The sequence below is a fragment of the Emydura macquarii genome, unplaced genomic scaffold, assembly GCF_026122565.2.
Source record: "Emydura macquarii macquarii isolate MOO-44397 ecotype Brisbane River unplaced genomic scaffold, CSIRO-AGI_Emac_v2 contig_2680, whole genome shotgun sequence".
Classification (NCBI taxonomy): Eukaryota; Metazoa; Chordata; order Testudines; family Chelidae; genus Emydura; species Emydura macquarii.
Window position 1 is genome coordinate 153,873 of NW_027132817.1, and position 21,924 is coordinate 175,796.

The 21,924-nt window shown below is 43.2% G+C and overlaps 1 protein-coding gene across 1 annotated transcript; it reads right to left on the reverse strand.

Annotated features, from left to right (window-relative positions):
• Nucleotides 1–8,470: 8,470 nt before the first annotated feature.
• GCM1 (glial cells missing transcription factor 1) lies at nucleotides 8,471–21,080 on the reverse strand. The gene is made up of 5 exons (XM_067565529.1): nucleotides 20,982–21,080; nucleotides 16,446–16,698; nucleotides 14,011–14,123; nucleotides 12,380–12,508; nucleotides 8,471–9,261 (listed from the first exon to the last, which is right to left on the reverse strand). Exons 1-5 carry the CDS (start codon nucleotides 21,078–21,080, stop codon nucleotides 8,509–8,511), a joined length of 1,347 nt encoding a protein of 448 aa, XP_067421630.1. The 3' UTR covers nucleotides 8,471–8,508.
• Between the last annotated feature and the right edge of the window lie 844 nt (nucleotides 21,081–21,924).

A 21,924-nucleotide genomic window follows, 5' to 3' on the forward strand; every position in this document is an offset into this window, starting at 1 on the left:
CTAAAGAGACCATTGATATGGAAAGTAATTGCTCCTGGTTGACAGACATTACACTGAGCTGCCGCTCTTCCTGTTTCCAGCCTCTTTAACTGTACTTGTGCAGCTAACAATGCACTAGGGGATTTCCTAAAATTAGTTTCCTGAGGATCAGGCAAATATTCTCCACTCCCAAAAGAATGACACAAGATGCTGGCATCAGCCCAAGGAGAAGGCAAGGTTAAGGCTGGGTTGTGTGAGAAACATCATTTAAAGGGGCAGATTTGGTTTGGGATTTTTTAATTTTTAGTACTAATACTTATGGGGAGAAGAGGAGGGAGAGCCTTTAGCTGAGCCTGGGCTGGTCGTCTCACATTTGGGGTTGTGAAGGCCCGCGTTCCAGGAAGAGTCAAGAAGACTGTTGTGTGGCCGCAACTTTAACACCACTGTGATTTAGGTTTTTGTATGTTTATGGTCAGGTTAGCGGAGGGCTGTTTTATGACTCATGACACCGCCCCCGCCCCCTCCGGTTAAAGTAGCAACAAACCTACTGTTAACTAAGGAACTTTAAAAGCCAAACAAAAAGCAGAACTTAGCACTTACATCAACTGTGTAAGTCTCTGATTTCCCTGCCTTTTCCAAAGGTGTGCTGCCTTTCCTGTGTCCTAACTTACACACCCAGCCTGCCAAGGAGCAGCTCTCTGCCAGCTAATTAGGCTTCCAAAAATAATTAGCTTCAGCTAAGTTTTACTTTGGTTTATTTCATTGATTTACTCCTCTCAGCAATTGAGCTGTAGCACCTCGCTTTTTTTTAATATCATACGGCAGTTTGCTCTTCCAGCATGCGCTGCTGGGGTTGCAAATGCCACACTATCAGGGAACCAGTGTGTATCACCTGTGCATGGCCCACACTTCCCTGCAGATCTTTGCAACTTGGCCTGGCTCCTGCCTTCAGCATTCACGTGCTGAATACCTCAGAGGATGCTTGGCTGAGCAGCTAGGCTCTGCAGAAAGAGCCAGAGAGTAATTATTTGGACCCAGAAACTATTCCCCAGCATGGGACAAGGAGGTCAGTTCTGCTGCTCTTCCTACCCCACCTCGCTACTGACATCAGCTCCTGAAGAGTGGGGCCTGGAGCTTCCATTCCTCCGGAGACGTCTCCTGCCAGAGAGGACGGGGCTCTGAGGTGTAAGCAGGAGGTCAGGGAGCAATTTGGTGGTGAAGTGTAGGGCTGTCAGCAGCACCTACCGTGGGGAAAATGAGGCAGGTCAGAGTGAGGTTGGAGGCGGTGCTGAAGTTTGTATGGTTGGGGAACTACAGGGCCAGGACCTCAGCTGCTGTAAATTGGCATAACTTCAATGACTTGCTTTTTTTTATACCCACTTAAACCAGGCCCTGACTCTTCACCCCAGGTTTCACCCAGTATGTGCCCATACACTCACTGTCTCTTTCCAGTTCTCACTCACACCTGCCAGCAAAGATTTCACCATGCCTAGTCGCAGAGGTCAGTGATCCCCAAACCAATCATCTCCCTGTCTCCTACACAGTGCCCTCCAGCCTTCTTCTCAGCCTTCCATCCACCTCCTTCCCAACAGGCAAGCCCCCCCTCCCCTCAGCAAACAATCACCTGCTGCTGCTGTCAGAGAGGTCCTGCCACAATGGGTGTGTAACAAGCCCCGCACTCACTGCAGCTTCTGCTGAGCTCTCTTGGGGAGTTTCTACCTTCCAGGGAACCAGGCACCACCAACAGATTACTGGGTGATTACTGGGATTCCAGCCTCAGATCATTCCTTAGGCTAGAGTCCCGCCCGCCTTACTGTGTCTGGGATTTGAGCAACGGGGACAGGAGAAACCTATAGGCTTTCAAAATAATTTTAATGACACACACTACTGTACATTAATCTTAGACATTTATTATGTCCCAGCTGTTCACACCTAGCAGCTGTTTACTAAGTGTGCCTGGGGGGTGATGGAATAAGCATACAATTCCAGGGGCCAACAGGGCTGCCTCCATAAAGATTAGGGGAGAAGCTGCAGAGTCGGTGAGAGAAACACTTGATTGTTTCTTAATTCTGTGCATAGATGTTGCCATTTATAATATTTTTGGTAGATTCACATGAGGTCAACAGTTCAGTGCACAGAGTTTCTGGCCTGAACAACTTCCTCTTGGGGTTGACATGGTACTCGTGCTTCATGTATATGGAATCTGAGGAACCTGCTCTTCATTGCAAATGTATTGCAAACTTCCAGGACCTTGGGGGATTGGACCCTTGCCTAACAGTTTTAGTCTCTTCTCTCCTCACCCCCCCAAAAAACATTATGGGCAAAGAATGGAAATTTCCAGCGCTGCAGTTCATTTTATTTATGACTAGTTGTCTTCAGAGACCCACGTATGTTGGGCAAGCCTCAGATACAGTAGACTTAATAATACGTTGTTTATCATACAGTTACCAATACACACAATGGCAAGTTCAGATCATAATGTAACTCAGTGGTTTCCATCCTTTTTGGCTTGAGGGCCAGAGATATCATTTTCACAACCCTGAAGGATCACCAGTCTCCTGCCCCACTGCAGCTAGATGGAAGGAGTCCTCGCTGATCTCCCATCTCCCTGGCTGCACCAGGGAAACCACACGTGTCCTCTAGCCCTGTGCGCTCAACCTCGGTCCCTAGGCAGTGACTCCCTTCTGTTGCCAGGGGGACAGCACCTACGGACCCAGGCAGAGTGTTTTGCTCTCTGCTGGAGCTGGGGGATAGGAGCACTGATCTCCCCTCCCTCTGGCTTCTGCAGGGACCCCAGCGCCTATGGACCCAGAGGGAGCGCTTTGCCATGCTCCCTACTACAGCCAGTCAGAGGGGAGCGCTGATTTCCCATCCCCTTGGGTGCAGCAAGGAGCCTGCACCGGTCTTTTAGCCCCACGGAAACGTGCTCCACCTGGGTCCTTAGGCAGCGGCTCCCTTCTTCAGCCAGCAGGAGGGGAGACACAGGCCACTTTGAAAGCCCCCGCGGGCCACTTTTGGCCCCCGGGCCACAACTTGGGAACCACTGATGTGACTGATTTTGAGAAATGCAAACCAGATTCGCCTAAAAGAAACCCATCAACCTTTCTAATACAAACATTTTTTCTCCATTAGTAATAAATGAAAAACCTTCTCCCTTTATATTCAATGCAGAAAGAGCAGCTTAGGACACTCACTCTATCCCCTGCAGTAACTGTCAGGTATTTATGTTACACAATGGCTTTGGACGAGTTGCCAACCTTAAATATCACACCTGGCTCTACAAAGAGATGCCACAGGAAGTGGCACCTGCATTGTCAGGAGGCAAAGTGGCCTGCTTATGTCTTCCTGAGCAATGAACCATTAGAATGAGTAGGTTTGATATTCAACATTACTCGATTGTCCTTGGTAAGATGAATCTTCCTGCAAGAAAGCCCCATTGTATTTGGAGTCTGCAGCAGTTCTTGAAATCTTTAGCGTTAACCATGTGCTTAAGTGCTTTGCTTAATCAGGGCTGGAGTGCACAGCATCTGGCAGGATCAGGATCCTAACCACTGAGAATGCTCTTACGTGGTGCAATAAAAACCATTCTCTACTTTGCTTCCAGTGATTATGTTTCAATTACTTTCGGCCTTTTCTGTCCTTTCCACTTTAAAAAACTATGCGACCGTCCCAGCCTTCTTTTCCTTTACCTTGCTCAGAACCCCGTATTCCAGTCTTCACCCTCCCACCAAGAACTAGCTGGTGTTCATTTTGGAACCAGCCCCTTTCACTCCTGAAACACACCGCAGGGGTCACTTTAAACTTTGCTTGCAAAGTGAAACACATTTGATGGTCCCATCCGGATCCCCTGTGCACAATTACCTAAAAGATAAACCACCACGTGAACTGGGGGTTAGCACAATTTCCAGGAGGAATGGAAAAAGCCAGTCTTTCAAAGGCTGGGATGAGTAAAATATTCTGATCAAGCTACCTGATAGAGTACACCGGTGCTGATGGCCTCCCTTCCGTAAGCAGCAAATGGATACATACTTTTTTTTCTTTCCAAAAATTTCAGAAATGCACTTAGGAATATTTAAGAATCCAATCACCTGATTGCATCCAGCTGCATCTGCAATTGTTTTCAGGTGCAAAATAGATACCAGATGAGTAAGGATGGTCCAGTTGTTAGAGTATTAGCTTAGGAATGGGGCCTCAAGTCCCTGTTCTGCCATAGACTTCCTACATGATCTTGGGCAAGTCACTTAGGCCTCGATCCACAAAGGGACTTATGTGCCTAAACCCCAGATTTAGGCATCCAAGTCCTACTTTTAGGCACCAGTGTGGTCCACCAAAATCCCTGCTCAGCTGCTGCCTAACTCTGTAGAAGCCTAATCTCACTTACAGCCTAAATTTTGGGTGCAGAAGTCCCTTAGGGGCCTACATATCTGCCTCCGGGCGTGCTCTATGCTGTCTTGCTCTAGGCGTCAGGGTGCTTATCTCTCACCAAAGCCCCAGCAGGATCCTCAAACCTGCCTATCGTGTTTCAGGGCCTGATCTGGTCGGTGTGCTCCCTGGGCCAGGGAGAGAGAATGAGAATGACGCTGTAGCCTAGTGGTTAGGGCACCACCGGCGAGATGGGAGCGCCAGTGCCCAGTGCCCCTGCTCCAATGACTATTTAATGATGGAGCCAAAATGGAACAGCTTTAACAGGAGAGACTGAGGGAGCCCCTCCCCGCCAGAATAACCCATAGTTCAGTGGTTAGAACTTGCTGCTGAGAGGTGTCGGAGACCCCTGTTCAAATCCTCACCACGTATCAGGCAGAGGGGAGGATTTTAACCTGGATCTCCCCCATGCTGGGTGAGTGCTCTAACCCCTGGACTACAAGTTAAAAGGAAAATGGCAACACCACCTCCTTCTCCTGCAAGAAATGCCTTAGGTGCCTCGCCGCCTGACTCCAGGAGAGGGGTTCCCATTTGTGGACTTGCAAGCAGAGCTAGGTGCCTCCCTGCAATCCAGACGTAGGCACCTAGCAGCTCGGTGAGAGGGGCGGGGTTTAGAACACACCCTCTCCGGTCAGCACCTCCCATTGGCTATTTTAGAAGGGTCTTTGCCTAGCATGCTGGCTTTTGTGAACTGGCTCTCTCTCCCCATGCCTTGTATAGGGAGGCTAGGCACCTAACCCAGCCTCTGTGGATTTCAGGGATTTTTCAAGAGGCCTACAAGTTAGGTGTCACAGTGCTCAGTGCCAAGCAGGACTGGTTTTAGGGGAGGATGCCAACTTCCAGGGGGCACCGAATTACTGTTCCACTCAGCCTTTTTCTTTGTTTTAGTTCTGCTCCAGTCTGATTGGCTGGGATGTGTATTTTTTTCCCCTCAGCTGCTCAGGGGTAGGATATGGGGCATTTGCCTGGCTGGCAAAATGGCTAGGGTCACTTCTGATGCCAAAGTCCCTTTGTGGATATAGGCTTTAGTCTCTCTGTGCCTCAGTTCCCCATGTATATAATGGGGATAATGGTACTTCTACCTCACAGAGGTATTTTGAGAATAAGCATATAAAAGACTGTGAGACACTCATAATATAGTAGTAGGCATCATAAAAACATCTAGGATCGATAGATCCCTCTAATACGTTGGTCCTTAAGGTCTCATCTTTAAATGCTACATAAGATTAAAAAGTTGTGAAAGATTTGTGCATCTATAAGATACTCATAGTCTGACTGCATGCAACACGTGACACAGTGTGCTGTGGTAATAGAGATAGTGTTTGTAATGTCCTTAGAAGAGCTCCTGTGTATTCCTGACCAGAACTTGCTTTGGAGCAACCAAAGAAGTGACTAAACCCAAAGAAGCCGTCCTAGGTTTTACACTGAATCCAATGCATTCTTGGATAAGCCTATGGGATTTCAGCGCAGGGAGAGCTTTCTTTCAACATAACCATGTTTAATAAAGCTTCAATCGTAGTTCTGTAGCTAGATGCTTTGATCTTAGAAGCACCCAGTAAACTGGAACCCAGCTTTGTCCCATGAAAAACATCCATGTCCCTAACCTCCTTGTATTTCTGCTGCCTGCATTTACTAACAATGTGGCTGTCCCATGCATCTTTAAAACACTTTTTTGTAATAGGCAGTAAGTTGTAGAGGGCTTGTGCTGTGATCTTCCCTGGTGAATGCAAACCAAACAGGTGTCTTCATGATGCCTCTCTTTCTATTGTATATCATTAGAACAATTTTAACATTTAGTATGTTTTGTTCTAGTTGCAGGATAATAAAGATTTTGCTCCCATTTTCACCCCCCGGACTCTTATCAGTGTGGGCAAATTTAAATGTACTTGACCAACTACTTAGGAGTTGGTTGTAAGGAATTAGAAACAAGGAAATACATGTTTCTGTTTGCAAAATATATCACTATTAAATGGTGCTTTACCAGGGTCACCCATGGGACTGGTATTTCCATACCATGAGCCAGTAATTACAAAGTTGTCAGCGTACTACTCCAATGTTCTGATCATACTGAAAATGGAATTTTTGCCAACCCAGGAGATCTCAGGAGTATGAAAAGGTTGAGTGAATGGGACTGGAAGCTTGCAGATCTGGGAAGTCTTTGTGTGACTTTAGGGGAATCACTGAACCAGTCTGTGCCTCAGTTTCCTCAACTGTAAAATGGGGATAATAATACTTCCCTTCAGGCATCTTCTGAAATCTAATCCTTTAATATTGTGATGTGTTTTGAAAACAGCAGATGGAAGGAACTGTATCAGTACCAAGTATTAATTATAGTAAAACAGTAGTACTAAAGACTTAGCAAATATAGCAGATGTGAGAAGGAACTGCAATACAGCATCAAACCGGTGGCTCATTTAGCGCAGTATTCTGTCTCTGGCAAGGGCTTGCAGTAGAAGCTTCTGAAGAAGATTCCCAGCAGAGACAGCTGTAGAATAACCAGCTCAAGAGACGTTCCTTCCTAACCCTCATCAGTTAGTTGTTGGGGTATGTCCTTCAGAGTGAGGTTTTTATAACCCTTCTTAAATTTTTTTATCTACTTGAATATAAATGTGGCTATTGTCATTATCCTGAATGAAATTTAGCATAGAAATCTTCAGATAGACTTGATGAATAATAAAAATAAAACGTGCAAAATTATATGTTGGGGTGATGATGGTTGACCAACTAAGGAGGAGGTTGCTGAATGAGCCAACACCTAAAAAGATGACTACCACACTGGGCTATATATTAGATTTATACAACATACCTGGTCATGAAAGCTGCTACAGACCCTTCTATTTCACAAACTGCAATATACATTTTGAAACATTCTATAAATATACTGTATCCTGCTCTTGTAAATGTCACTAAACTCCACCCTTACTGCTGAGGGTATCATTTCCATAGCAACTACCATACTTCAAAGTGGGAAAGGCAAAGAGAATCTAAAGAAAGGAAACATGCAAACAAAAGACAAATGATTAGCCTGAACCTGTTTGACAGACACCAAGTATCGCATGGTATGGGATACTATAAAATTTTTACTGCCACTTATTTTGTAATACTCTTGACCCAGGCTAGTACCAATAAAAATTTACAGTATCTCACATCATAACATATCGTCCGGGCATTGCTTATTAGATTAGAGAGTAGAGATGGACTCAAACTACAAATCTTGGATCTGGATCTCTAAGCTCAAAGGTGTTTGGATTCAGGGTTTTGGTTCAGTCCATTATATTAATAGGAGCCAACCATGAAATGTGGATTTAGATCTGAACTCTGCAGAGTTCAAGAGTATCTGGGTCCAGAGCAGTGTCATCTAGTGATCACTGCTAAACTCCATCTTAGTCCAGAGCTCTGGAATACCATGCTGCATACCATGCACCTTGCTGTAGAATGGAGAGCAATGAAACAGAATCCAAAGAGCTACAGAAATTATAAAACTGCTGAAAAGATACAAGTTCCAAGGGAAGCTCAAAGAAATCTATGCCAAAATTTTCAAAGTTGGTCCTCTAACGGTAGGCAGCAAAATCCATATTTAGGCACCTAACACTTGGCTTGATTTTTCATGAGTGCTGCCCACAGATTGCGCCCTATTAAAATCAAGTTGACCATAGTTTAAATGTGGGGTGGAATAAGGGACATACATATTCAAGGACTGTTGCAGCCTTGAACTAAAGTATGGCAAGTTTTGCAAAAGAGAAATTGCTAATGTTAAGAACAGTTCAAGAGTGACAGAAGAGATCAGTGAGGTACCATGAATGGACAGGTCCACAAACGGAATAGATAAAAAACCCCAGGGAATGGTGTAGGGGATAAACTGAATTGGGTTGGATTATGGCTCCCCTTCCCTCTGCACAAGGAAGAGGAAAGGCCTCCAGGGAGGTGCAGGGTGACTGTGCTCCCTGAGCCTGCTTATCTGCCCGTCTGCAATCTTTTATGCCTGTGTAGAGCAAGGGGTAAAGGAGTACCCAATCAGAAAGGCAGCATTTTACATTCACTTTACACAGAGCAAAGAATCTGGCCCACTTTTACAGGTGCTGGGAAGAGGGGAAATTATAAACATGATCATCTTAAAGGATAGAGACTAAAAAACATTTCATTGTTGCAGTAATCCAGATTGGTGTATTTTCTTTCTTCTTCAAAGTCCCATTCGTTGCTTTTCATGGGTGGTGAAGGCTGCTGATGGTGATGTACAGAGTTCATAATGAGGTAGGGCTCCTCCTGAGAGAGATGGTACAAAGAGGAAGGGATGTAGCTGCTGTTGTAATTCACACACAATTTCCCTTCATAAAAATCGTCTCCAGACAGGCCTATGTTAGACCTCAACGGATGGTAGCTGGCTTTTGTTGTAGGCGGTATATTAGGATCATGTTGGATACTGGAGTCCATACAGTTTTGTGAAGAAACGATTTCACAATGCAGATCAGTCAAAGATAAAGCAGAATCATTGCAACACTTGTCAGTACATGGATTCCTTTCGAGGGCAGTGTTCTTATTCCAGGGTTGTAGTTCTCCATAGTCAGCATACATACTGCAGACAGAAGATCCAGACAGATCTCTGCTATCACACTCCCTGCTGCCAATTTCTTTGCACTTCTCATAGTATTTGTTAGAGCCTATATCCTGACAGTGCTCTGTGAGGTAAGGGGATCTTCCAAAACCATGATTTTTTGCAAGAGACAAACAATTATTTATTATTTGCTCTTGAGGGTTTTTGTCTATTAAATGTCCATTAAAACTACAGGGTGATATGTAGTCTTCCTGACTGGAAAGAAGTAAAGGCAAAGTTTCTGGACTTTGCATCTCACCTGTCAGGGACTTAAGAAATAAAAATGAAATGTAATAATTAACAAAACAAATAAAAAAACCAAAAAGAAAGAAAAAACCCTTTGTAACTAACCCAGACCGATTAATTCTCTTAATACAAACAAGAAAAACAGATCCAGTCAGAATATCAAAGGTATCTGAGTTCATACTTCTTCTCTCCTTGTGTTAAATTAATGGTAGGCATCTATAATGGTGAATCTTTGTAGGCTGATGGTACAGTATAAGAGATATTTCAGCTTGAAAGGTCTAGAAACCCATCCAAGTCTGGTGTCTCTTCCTTTGAACTAGTTTCTGTTTATCCATAATAGAGGAACAGGGTTGGGGCCCGTAATGATAAACAGCAACTGAAAGTCAGAGTTCAGAGAAAGGAGGAGGATGGCTGGTGTTCGGATGCTAGTTTGGGACTTTTAAGATCTGGGTTCTCTTCTCTGACATAGACTTTCTATGTGACCCTGGGCAAGTCACATAATCACTCTGCCCTGTCTGTAAAATGGAGATAATAATACTTCAGAGGGGGATTGTAATAATAAATACATTAAAGGTAGAGTGTTCGGATGCGATGGTGATGGGGCCATATAAGTATGATAGATAGTTCAGCCTCCAAAGTCCTTTCAATGACTTATGAGAAAATATACCTAGAAGCAGGTACCAGAGTATATCAAAATAATATTTGTTAACGAAATTGCTGTTTAATACATTTACTATCACAGAATCCCATTTACTTGTTTCTGTGGAGCTTTGCTGTAATTGGATAGGATGGATGTTTTTAAATGCTTGTTACATTTTAAGTGGATTTTTTTTTTACCCCAATAAATATTATTCTTCAGATGTTTGTAAAAGTCTTTCCCCTTATTTTTAATTGACATTTTTATTTCTTTAAAACTGAGCTCTACAAATGTCAGTTTCATTCAACGAAGGTGCAGCACACTAGAAGTATTCTGCTAAGCATAGTTTCTGGGTATTTTGCAATCTCTTTAAATACTCTAATTATTGGATTATAATTTTACAAGGTTTAATTCCTTGCAGAACACCTTCTTTTATGTATATTTAATGATTAGTGCTTACAGTCCTCTGTTCTTTGTCATTTAACTTTTGCATCCTTTTAATTATTGAAACTTTATGACTTGATGAATCCAGCCATAGTAAAACTCCCTTGACATATTCTGGAGTTTTCTGTATGAAGAAATTCCACCGACTGTACATTTTTTAGGGCCCAGCCCTGCCTTAGTTGAAGACCAGCTGATGCCACATGGAAAAGTTTGAAAACATTCTATTTAAAACTATTCTATTTCTAAATCAGATATTTTCTATACTTCTCCTTCCTGGCATGTTATAACAAGATCTTTTCTTTGAGAGTTTTTCATCTTCAGCAAGTTATTCTTCATCTGAAGTCAAAATCCTCTGTGATCTCACAACTACCGGTAGTTTTTGTTGGAATTGTCAGCATGTGACAGTGGATCATGATTTCAAGGAGAGAAAAAGCAGCAAAAACAAATGAGCTTGAGGGGAACAAGGAGCCAGAATACTAACAGAGCGGTTAAGCTGATTTGCACCAGTGGAGGATCTGGCCCAAACAACGTGTATTTATGGAGTCTTGGGCCCAGTCCTGCTCCCACTGAATTTAAGAGTCAAAACCCTCATTGACTTTAATGGGAGAAGAATCGAGAAGTGGACAGTGGGAGTTTTGCTTGAGTTAGAACAGGCAAACGGGAAAAATGGCAATGGGACCCAAACTCGTTACATGGGTGAGAACTGCACCTATGCAAATAAGGACAGAATTGAAACTATAGGAGAATAGCTGTTTCTGAACAGAGTATTTGTCAGAGTTTTACACAAGGACTCATTTGCTTTTTCAAAATTTACATCCCCTTGTTCTTGTATCAGACACTAGCTGCCTTCATGTATTCTCTTCCTGTTTCCTCAGAAGTCAGTATCTCCCACTGAGTCACTCTTGAACTCCACTTTGTCATGCCCGCTCCCCCAGCATATTATCACTAAAACTAACTTAGATCTTCCACAGGAGTGTTTCATTCTGGTTGGTTTAGCCTTTGCTGTTTTATCTGTGCTTCCATTCCGCTAAGAGTCTTTGGAGCTTCAAGGATTCCCCAGTTCCCCACACACATTCATACAGACCTGAGAGATCAGGAGGGAGTTAGCTCCCTCTGAAAATCATTCATACCTTCCTTCAGCAGCCAGAAGGAGTATCGATGTCAAGCACACCAACCTGTGGTGTCACTAACCTGAGCCCACCAAACGGCAGATGCAGCTGGGGATTTGTGATATGCAATATCTGTAAAGTGGCCTCTCCCAGAGAATGCCGATAAATTCACACCAGGGATAGCTCTGCTGACCGACCCGATTTCCTTACTCAGAGCCAGACTACACTCATGAGATCTGTGCATGGACACTGCCCTCTGTGCCTGTGGGTCTCACCCTTGCCACACAGTCAGGGCAGGGAGCAGCCATCTCTGTAACATCATCCTCTTGGCTCTGCAGAGAGCTCTCCATATTTGTGTAGAAAGGCCCATGTGGGAAGGGGGCCAGAAAGGGCCAAGGCCTGAAGAATGCACATTAACTCCCACCAACCCTGCTGAATTCATAGAAACCTGAACTCAAGCTGAGGTGGCATTAACTTCTCTGTGACGCCTCCTCTACATCATTGGTAGGATCTACACAGCAAGTGGGGAAAGTCAACTCCCGTTTAGCATCACACTGGCAGATAGATATCTGGAGGTGGGGATGGCACAAGGGAACCTGGAGTTACTGCACAATTTCCATATCGATAATCCTACGCCTCTAGTGGATCCTTGATAGCTACACATATCATGGGGATTTGCAGGTTATTTTGGTAAAATCCCAGCTCATTCTGCTGGGCGAGAGCCCCCACAACACAACCATTGGGGGAGAGTTCTGAGAGGGCAGCTGCAAAGAGAGATGTCTCCTCTCCTGTGGCTTTTTCTAAGGGGGGGAGAATCTGGCCATAGTTTTTATTCCATGTGTAGAGGTTGCTGTCTCCCAGACCCAAGGTCCAGGTAGCCTGAGCAGCATGGCACATTGGACAAGGGACAGTTGAGCCCTCTGTGTTTTGTAGGTTAATAATAAAAGTTACCTCAGCCTCCCGACATCTTTTTAGTCTTGGAGAGGTGGGAGAAAAAGCTGTATGTGCTTTCTGAATTGATCTTCTTGCTTCTGCTTCTAGTTTTGTTTCTGGTCTTGGGTGATCATGGGCCCCCTTGGACTTTAGAAAGGAATGGGATAAATTAAAGTTAAAAACAAAGTCCATGCAGTAACTTTAAGAGGGCAGGACTTATGGCACATATTTAAATCCCACATAGGGGCTGGGTGGCCCAGTGGATTAGATCTTTTCACCTCCTGTGGTATATTCAGTTCAGCAAAACAGAAGAGGGTGGTCTGATGCTGGTGGACATTTGCTGAAATCACAAAACAATTGCACAACATTTACAGATAGGGCTCTTCTCAAGAGAGACAGGACTTGCAGGGTTGCTGCCAGTCAGAACTAAAGTGTGTGGGGGAAGCGTCCCTCCCTCCCTATAGTATGTGTGAGAAGCCAGTTCCATTAGTTCTTTTCTCTAAATAACATACATATATCTTTCAAAACTAAGAATATACTGTATATATGGTATGATTAATCAGAAAATCAATTTCCACCTCTATATCTTTGATATAAGCATGTTTGTAAATTCAATATGATATAGTTGTTAAAAGTAAATGTTAGATCACATCCCCAGCAGGTACAAAGAGCTGGAGAAGAGGAACGATAGTCCAGAACTTGGACTTGAGAGATCAAGGTTCAATTCCCCATTCTGCCCCAGATTTCCTCTGCGACCTTAGGCAAGTCACTTATCCTCTTTGTGCCTCAGTTCCTCATCTGTAAAAAGTGGATAATAGCACTACTTTGCTGCACAGGGTAGTGTCAGGACAAATACATTAAATGTTGTGAGGAACTCATGTATTATGGTAACAGGGGTTTAAATACATACAAAATAAAAACTCCAACTCTGAACATTTCTCAAAGGGTTAGAGTAAAGCTTTAAAAAAATCTGTTTACATCAGTCATGACCTGGCCCATTATCTAAATGTTTGCGCGATTGGTATAAATGCTAATGAAGTACAGTGTGTATATGATGGGCTACCACAGACAAATGCTTGCCACTGACTCCTTACTGTTCTAAGAAATCCTTATTCCTGGACGGTGGATCCTGGGAAGGTTGTAACCGTAACCCAGCATTTCTGAAGCTGGAAGGGTCAGGCCTTTATCCGATAATGTCTACACTGCCTCTGGGAGAGGGTCTCCTTGCCTGGATAGACACACGCTAGCGCTGCTTGAGCGAGCACACTAAAAACAACTGTGTGGCTTTTAAGTACAAGCCTGCCTTCCCCCTTGGGTCTGTACTCGAGTGGCTAGACAGTGCCGTCATCTGTGCAGTACCAGCCTCACTGCTATTTTTAGTGCACTAGCGCAAGCAAACCTAGTGCATGTCTGTCTACCCAGCTGCAGTGTAGACATACCCTCGTGGGCCTGATCCAAAGCCCACTGAAACCAATGGAAAGACTCCGATTGATTTGATGTGCTTTGGAAGAGGCTGTATGTGAAAAGTATGATGCCTTACAAAGTAACGATGATATAAGATCCTTGTTTGTTAGGACAAATAAATGTCTTTAGTTAAGCTGATTTAATACCTTTTTAAATTGGTCAAATACAAACCGTTTTCCACCAACCTGAAAAAATATGAATGGCCCTTCATGCCTCCAGAAGTTGGTGACAGGGTACCCGCCATGGCCTCGACAGGAAATAAGCTTTAAAGGTCCACTGCAGTTTGGGCAGCATTTCCCTGGAACAAGAGGAGGAGGATACATTATCATCTGGGCAGAGGATCTAACAGTCAGATGAATCCTCTCTGTGAAAATGGTTCTTTGGCAATAGGTTGTTACCTTTTGGTGCTTGTGGGCTCAGAAGATGCATTGAGTAGAACTGTGCAAAAAAACCTTTCATACATCTAGAAAATCAACACTGGCAAATAGTGACCTTTCTCCTGTTTTATAGCTCAAGGTGACCTGCAAAGGATATTTATAAAAACTGTATTTTTTTGCCCTACTTCAGTTTTTCAGTGAAGTATAAAAAAAGGGCTGAAAGGCTGAGCAATGAGGGTATTTACCTAGAAGTAGGCGTGGTTGAAAATTTTCTGATAGGACAATTTTCCACTGGAAAATGCTGATTCAACAAAATAAACATTTTATCAGACTGCACCAATTTCATCAAAACGTTCAATGAAAATTTATCATAGAACATAAGACCCATACTGGGTCAGACCAATGGTCCATGTAGCCCAGTGTCCTGTCTTCTGACATTGGCCAATGCCAGGTGCTTCAGAGGGAACAGAACAGACAATAATCAAGTGATCCATCCCTTGTCGTCCACTCCCAGCTTCTGGCAATCAGAGGCTAGGGACACTCAGAGCATGGGGTTGCTTCCCTGACCATCCTGGCTAATACCCATTGATGGACCATAAAGTCTTTTTTTTAACCCTGTTATAGTTTTGGCCTTCACTACATCCCGTGGCAATGAGTTCCCACAGGTTGACTGTGCGTTCAAGTGCCTCATTTCAACTAATATAATATATTCTGAAATGATAAAGTTGAAGCAAAGTACTTCAACCTTATCAAAACAAGAAATTTTGATTAAGTCATTTAGATACTTCTGAAACCAGGTTTTTTTTGGCAATTCTATTTTGTGGAAAATTTTGAAATTTTGTCTTTTCATTGTGATTTGGGAAGAAAGGAAATTTTGAAATGTCAGAATTTCGTGAGAAACAGAAATGCCAATTTTCAACCAGCTCTACTCAGAAGTATCAGGAATTTCATGTAGACCCGGTCAATCAATCCCCAGATGGCCTCTCCAATTGATGCCGGTAATCCACCTCCTTGAAAGGAGTAAGGCTGTGTCGATGGAATGGCATCTCCCGTCGACACAGCACCGTTAAGACACCGTGGTACGTCAATGTAAGTATGTCGACGGGAGATACTGCCGGTGAGAGTGTAGACCAGGCCTGATCTTCCCTGCTTTGGCTGGGGACCTATTTGGGAGCACAGGGACATTTATTATGGGGTCCATCACTTCAACTAAATTTGGCAGAATTTGATTTTTATTTTTGTAAGTAAATTTTGACAGCTAATATAGATTATGCATTTTTAAAATTCTTTTATTGGTTTAAATTTTCACAGTTGTGCAAAATTATCAGGGGCATAACATCACATGTAAAAATATGCAAAGTAAATATCCTTAAATCAAACTCTAATAAGTTCTCAACCGGCATTTTTCTTACTTTGCCTATCTGTAAGTTTTGATTATTATTGAAGGCTTTTTTTTGTCAATTAGTGTGTGTACTGTGAAATCAATGTTTACTGACTTTTACCAATGAAACTGAATCCTTCCAAGCCTAGCTTTAACTGAAGTCTTTAACAAAATCTTTCTTTATCCAAACTGTTCATTAGTCACCGTTAACAAAATGAAACAATCAAAAAAGAATTTTAACAAGTCCAGCTAAAATCTCTTCCCTTCTGAATTACTCAATTTTTAATCTCTCAGCTTTTGTTGTCACTTTTTCAGTAATTTTCCAGTCATCATAAAATCTTCTGACATAGACAGGAGCTGAATTTCTAACACAAAAATAAGTAAAAAACCCAAATACCTTTTCTTTAGAAAAATAATTATTTTCTACATCATAAAAAAATCAGCCCATTTATTTTCCTTTGGAGGTCACATTTAAGTAAAAATATTTTCCTGTGGAAGTGAGGTTCCTGTGCAGATTAATATACTACAAACTCATCTGAACCAAGCTGGATATCAAGTTTTAGCTAAAGCAAAATGGACAGTACATGCTGACTTTTAAAACTTAGCCAGCTGCAAAAGAAAGTTTTGAGAAGCCAAATGCAGTAGAAAACAAAAAGGTATCAATACTCATTAAAATTCTTCCGAAATATGCAAGTTATATTTAATAATAGGGAATACTGTTGCAATGGCAGTGAGAGAGACTGGATAATCAATAAGTCTCTTCCAGTTTTAATGTCTATGATCTTGTGATAATTTATTAACTAAAGTATTAATAACAAGCGAACCAAGGTAGGTGTTGCCATCTCCACATAGTCATACTTACTTTGCTGTTTTTGCCTGGCTTTATCACATATAGCAGGTCTCAGATATATCTTCCTCCCATCCGCGGCTGAACAGTCATTGCTGCAGACCACTACTCCAAGGCAAGACTTTTTTAAGATGCGAGAGTTGTGGTTATTGGTGTTTCTCATTGCCCAGCTACTCAGATGCCTCTGAGCATTTTTATCATCCGAACTATAGATATGCTTTACATAGGAATCTGGCCATTCCTGAAACCAATCTGTTTGTTTCACATCCTGTTAAGAACCCAAAGAATGCCACATTTTAGGCTAGGAAAGAAAGTAGTTTCTTAGTATGAGGACAATAGACTAGATCCTTGTCACTCTGGCCATGTGAAGCAAGCCTAAATACAGATTAGCCAGTAACAGGAGGATTCCTTCGGTATAGGCTTGGGGATGGCGGGGAAAGGGACCAGTTCCCCTTTGCTCCGCTGATCTCACCAGCTGCCAGGACAGCCCTTTGGCCTTCAGGCTGCTCTAACTTGTTCCAGGGCCCAGCCAGGTGCAAAGCAGTCTCAGGAGTGGAAGGCCGGGTGCCATGATAACTGTAAGCCACCTACTTTAAATAAAGTACCCTTCACAGCCCTCAAAGTTAGACAATTATTAGCTTGCTAATTTCTTATAAGCTCCATGGCCTACTTCACCACAGATGGGCCGGTGCTGCAAAGTTTAGAATCAGAGCCAACCATTGGGTTTGGTTCAGCTTGACTCTTCGTAGAGAGAGGATGAGCACTGAAGCGTATCCAGACTACCCGAAAGTTTCTTGGGCCTCCAGATCCAGAGTTTTTGTTCAGGTCAATTGTTAATTCTCACATCAGATTTCTATAGTAACTTAAAACAAACAAAAAACCAATAAAAAATCTATAACATTTTAGTCAGACCTTATTTTTCTGGTACAGGTTGAGCAAAATCTATATGGTAAACAACAAATATAAAACTACATAAAAATAATGACATTTTAGCAAGGGACCAGCCAGACATTGACACAATGGCTACAGTCAGTACAAGAAGAAAATGTAAATAGGTTATAAAGAACCAACTAACCACTCTAATGCCTTCATGGGAAATAGACTGGTGACAACATGAACTAAGTCTCAGGAAAGCACTGGTTTTTTTCCCTTGAGTTTAATGAAAGTAAAGAAAGGAGAAAAGGTCAGAAGAGACTACGATCCACAAAAATAGCACAGAAGCTCTGCGACTGGGAGATCTATTGTGAAAGACTAGCACCAGGGATATTTCTTTGCCATCCCTGTGAAAAAACTCCCCAAATTTGACAAGTTCTGTTCCTTTGAACAAAATCTTGATTCTAGAACTGGCCAGAAATTTTCCGACAAATCTAGATTTCATCAGAAAGTTGCAGCTCAGCAGAGTGAATGTTTCACTGAATCTGTTACAGATTTGATAAAACTACTCAAAACTTTACTCAGAACCCGGTTTCCTGGAGGGCTGCTGCAGAGCCCACGTTCCAGGGTCCACAGTGCTGGGGCAGCCATGCCATGCAGACTGCCCTGCACTGGGGATCGCAGGGTTTCCAGGTTCCCCATTCCACAGACAGCCTGGCAGCTCCAGAAGCCCCAAGCACAAAAGTCCTGAGACTAACAGCCCCAGCTGGAGCTCTCCTGGCAGCTACGCTCCCCTCTCTGTAGCAGTACTGCCCATCTCTCTGCTGTGGAGCAAGGCTCCTAGAACTCTGAAAACCTGGGCTCCAGCTCAGGCTCTAGACAATCCCATCATGTCAGCGCTTGAAGGTTCCCTGCTTGGAGCGGACAGCCTGAAAGCCCTGGGTGCCCCGACTCGAGCCGCAGCTCAGCTCGCAGCTTCGTAGCAAGGAGCCTGGAAGCCCTGTGAACCCCAGCTCAAGCTAAGTTAATCTACTCCTGTTTCAAAGCAGGGTAGGTCAAAGCTCACTATCGAACTGTTAACGTGCAATAGCAGCATTCATGGACACTTAGCGGGCAGCTGGCTTGTGAGGGATTGATTTATACCCCAGCTTTCCACGAACTAAATATTTGTGTAGATAAGCCCACAGGTCTTCCAGGCTGCCTGCTGAAGAATTGGGTGCCAGGAAATCCTGCGTCTTGCTTCCAGTGTCCATGGCTGTCGGGTAGCTCCACCAGGCAGACAGCTGCATGCTGGGGGGAGGGGGGGGGGCCCAAGGTTTCTGGATTCCCAGGCCAGTTGGCTCCCTGGTCTACTGGACACCTGAGTGGATAGGCCCAGGAGCCAGCTGGCCTAGGAATCTGGAAACCCTGTTTTCCAGCTCTGTGACAAACTGCATGGTGGTGCTGCCTGGTGGGAGCCAGGCAGCTGCTGAATGAAAGTGACATTTTTGTCTATTTGTGCTAGCAGCAGTGAAACTGACAAGAATGTCGATTTCACATATTTAATTTTGGAAATATGTTTCTGTGCTTCCGAAATGAAAATTTTCAGGCTTTGTTGGTGCACAAAAGCCTTGGTACAATTGTTTTTGATTCAGTTCAGAACAAAAAAAACAAATTCCAAAATACCAAAACTTTTTGGGAACTGAAAACCCTGAGTTATGGCCAGCTGTACTCAGTTCACAAATGCTCAGTAGAGACTTGTAAGAGTTTGACAGCTAAATTCTCCTAAGATTTAATCTGCACTGAGCATGTTCCAGATCAGGGATCCAGTGGCTGATAGAGACTCTCCCTGCAATTGTTGCTTCCAGCTGCTGGGAGCTGCTGTGGCTTCAGGCTCAGGAACTGAGAACAGGGAGACTGTTTCTTCTGTGTTCTCTGTGTTCCATCTGCTGGCACCTAAGCAGTGTGGAGGTGGGATCCTCCTGACACGAATGCAGATGGGACAAGAAATAGACCTATGGGAGGAGGGAGTAGATTTGGACAAGGAGCCTTTGGGGTGGATGGGGACTGAGTCAAGGAGACTGGGTGGGGACTGATTGTGAGTGGGAGTAGGGGGAAGACAGATTGGATGAGGAGTTGGGGTTGGAGGGGTGAGGGACTGAGTTGCTAGGCAAGGAGTCTGGGACAAGAAGCCTGGGGGGATATTGGGATGAGAAGCCGAAGAAGGGAGATCAAGACTTGAAGCTGAGATAGTCAAAGACTGGGACTCAGATGCGGAGCACAAAGAAGGAAACTGGGACTGGGATAAAGAGCTTGGGGGTCACTATTCATCTGCTGCCAACAATTATCTCTGAAACCCATAGCCAAAGTGGGTTTTCTAGTAACAGATCCATCATGCCCTTCTAGCATCTGGTCCACATACAGGATGACAACCAACTAGTGTCCTAAATTATTCTGTTGGCTCAAGTGGCAGAGGTCTGGATCTGAATGTTCCAAGAACGTTGATGACCCATGTTGGTGTCAATATGGTGCCACATAATGGAGTTTCACTTCTTTCAGTTTGCTCTTCTTTAAAACCCAGGAAATTACATACATACAACACTACATTAAAAGAACTTAAAGGCTGCAAAGAAGCACTCAGAAGTTAGGAAATGGTCTGTGCAACCCTAATTTGTCCCCCTTGTACCTCTGCATTATGACATCATCTTGAATGACTTTATTTTTGCTACCGAACCCGTGTGTCATCAATGCACAGACTGGCAGTGCTCTGGGAATGAATCAGAGTGGTGTAATTAGGATGTTGTCCATTGCCTCATTTGTTGCAGAAGTTGGAAGGTGTGAAGTGAATGAGGCAAAGGCATGCAGGAGGATGGTCTTGTGGTTAAGACAGTGGCAGGTCACCCTAGACAACTGAATTCTATCCCTGCCTCTGCCAAAAGAGTTTCTGTGTGAATCTGGGCAAGTCACATAAACAAAACATTTCACACATGGACACTAATCGTGTCACTCCTTTTCAGGGCTCCCAATTGGAACCTGGGCTCTGATTTGCAGAAGTGCTGAGCACTCACAGCTGCAACTGAAATCAGTTGAAAAGCATCTGTGCTTTTTGAACATATAAAATACTATGTAATGCAAAGTACTCTGAAAAATCAATTCCTAGGCACCCAAAGTTACTGGACACCTTTGACCTTAATCTCTGTGCTTCAGGTACCATCTGTAAAATAGGATAATAACATCCCTTCACCTCAGAGTGATGTTGTGAAAATAAATACATTAGTGTTTATGCAGCACTCAGATATTATAGTCCTAAGCCAATGAGAAAATTAATAATTATGTATTCAGAGCAGGGTTTGAATGGTATGCAGTAAATAAGACATTCAACAAAGAAGATCAAATAAAATACTAAATGGCTGCTTCATCCAACCAGTGGACTATAAAGCTAGTGAAACTACAGTATCACTATTTCTTATAACACACAGACAGCTCTTTCAAGGGTGTAATTCAAGGCTAAATGTATGAATGTTTAAATGTTTTATAGAATAATTTTCTAGCTGTTCAACAGAGAATCTCATTTTGCCATCTAGACCACGGATACTAGGGCAGTGGCAAATGAGGAAAGATAATAAAATATGGATGTTTCAGAAGGCATTCTATGATTGGATGAACTTCTAAAATACCTTCTAAAACATACCCACGTACCTGAGGAAGTTTGATGTCATTGATATCCCAGCTTGTCATTTCTCCATTTTGAGAAGTAGAGTCCTCCTGTTCCATAATATCATCTGCAGCTTTCAGCATTTCTGAATTCCTTCCCAAATTTAGCAAGCAAATCTCCACTGACTTCTTTTGAAATTGACTAGCTGTCACCACTCTCAGGCAGTTTACAACGAGGAAGCTGTTTCCTGAAGCTAAATGATAGAGAGGCTGCCCATTAAAGATAAAAATCAGTGTTCTTCTGCCAGAAAAACTTGTTCCATTAAAAGTTTTGCAAGCAGACAAAGCAATGGAAAATATAGCTTCGAGATAGAATGTGATCTTATGGAGGCCTCATTAACTGAAAGCACACAAGGAGTTTATCGATAGTTTTGTTTTGTTCATTCTCCTTTGAGACCAAATTTATGTTCGTGTAACTCCACTCCTATTCCTCTTTGTATGTGAGATCAGAATCAGGCCCTATATTTTCAGAGGCAGAATGGCTGAAAAGCTTAGCGCTTGCAAAGGCCTCTTTTTTTCTTGTTGGTTACACACTAGGTTTTTCTCATACTGTATATTACAAAGGTGAGGTGCAATAGGTGACTCTGTCAGGTCATTTACATTGAAATGGTCCTCTGCCATTTCAAAAATTGCATGCATCTCCATGAGGCCATCAATTACATGAAGGGTGCGGAATGCACAAAAATGGATGGAACTGGGCAGGCTTCCTGCACTTTCCTATCTCAACTAGTAGAAGAGAAGAAAATCTGGCATGTTAATTAAAAATGATTGTGGGTATCCCATATCTTTTAGATGTAGTTCCTTATGCTTTCCAGTTGTTATTTCAGTGTCAGCTAAGCATACCACCACATCAGCAATGAGCACACACATATAACAGTTCTTTTTTCTTGGGTGAAACCATTACGATTTCTGAGAGAGAAGGTAAATC

What these genes read in the sequence shown, in the direction of transcription:
- GCM1 (XM_067565529.1), bottom strand. Translation starts at nt 21,080, where the DNA reads ATGCTGAAAGCTGCAGATGATATTATGGAACAGGAGGACTCTACTTCT. An exon ending in ATGACATCAAACTTCCTCAG is followed by an intron (nt 16,699 to 20,981) that starts GTACGTGGGTAT and finishes GGTTCTTAACAG; the next exon opens with GATGTGAAACAAACAGATTG. An exon ending in AGCCAGGCAAAAACAGCAAA is followed by an intron (nt 14,124 to 16,445) that starts GTAAGTATGACT and finishes CTCTTGTTCCAG; the next exon opens with GGAAATGCTGCCCAAACTGC.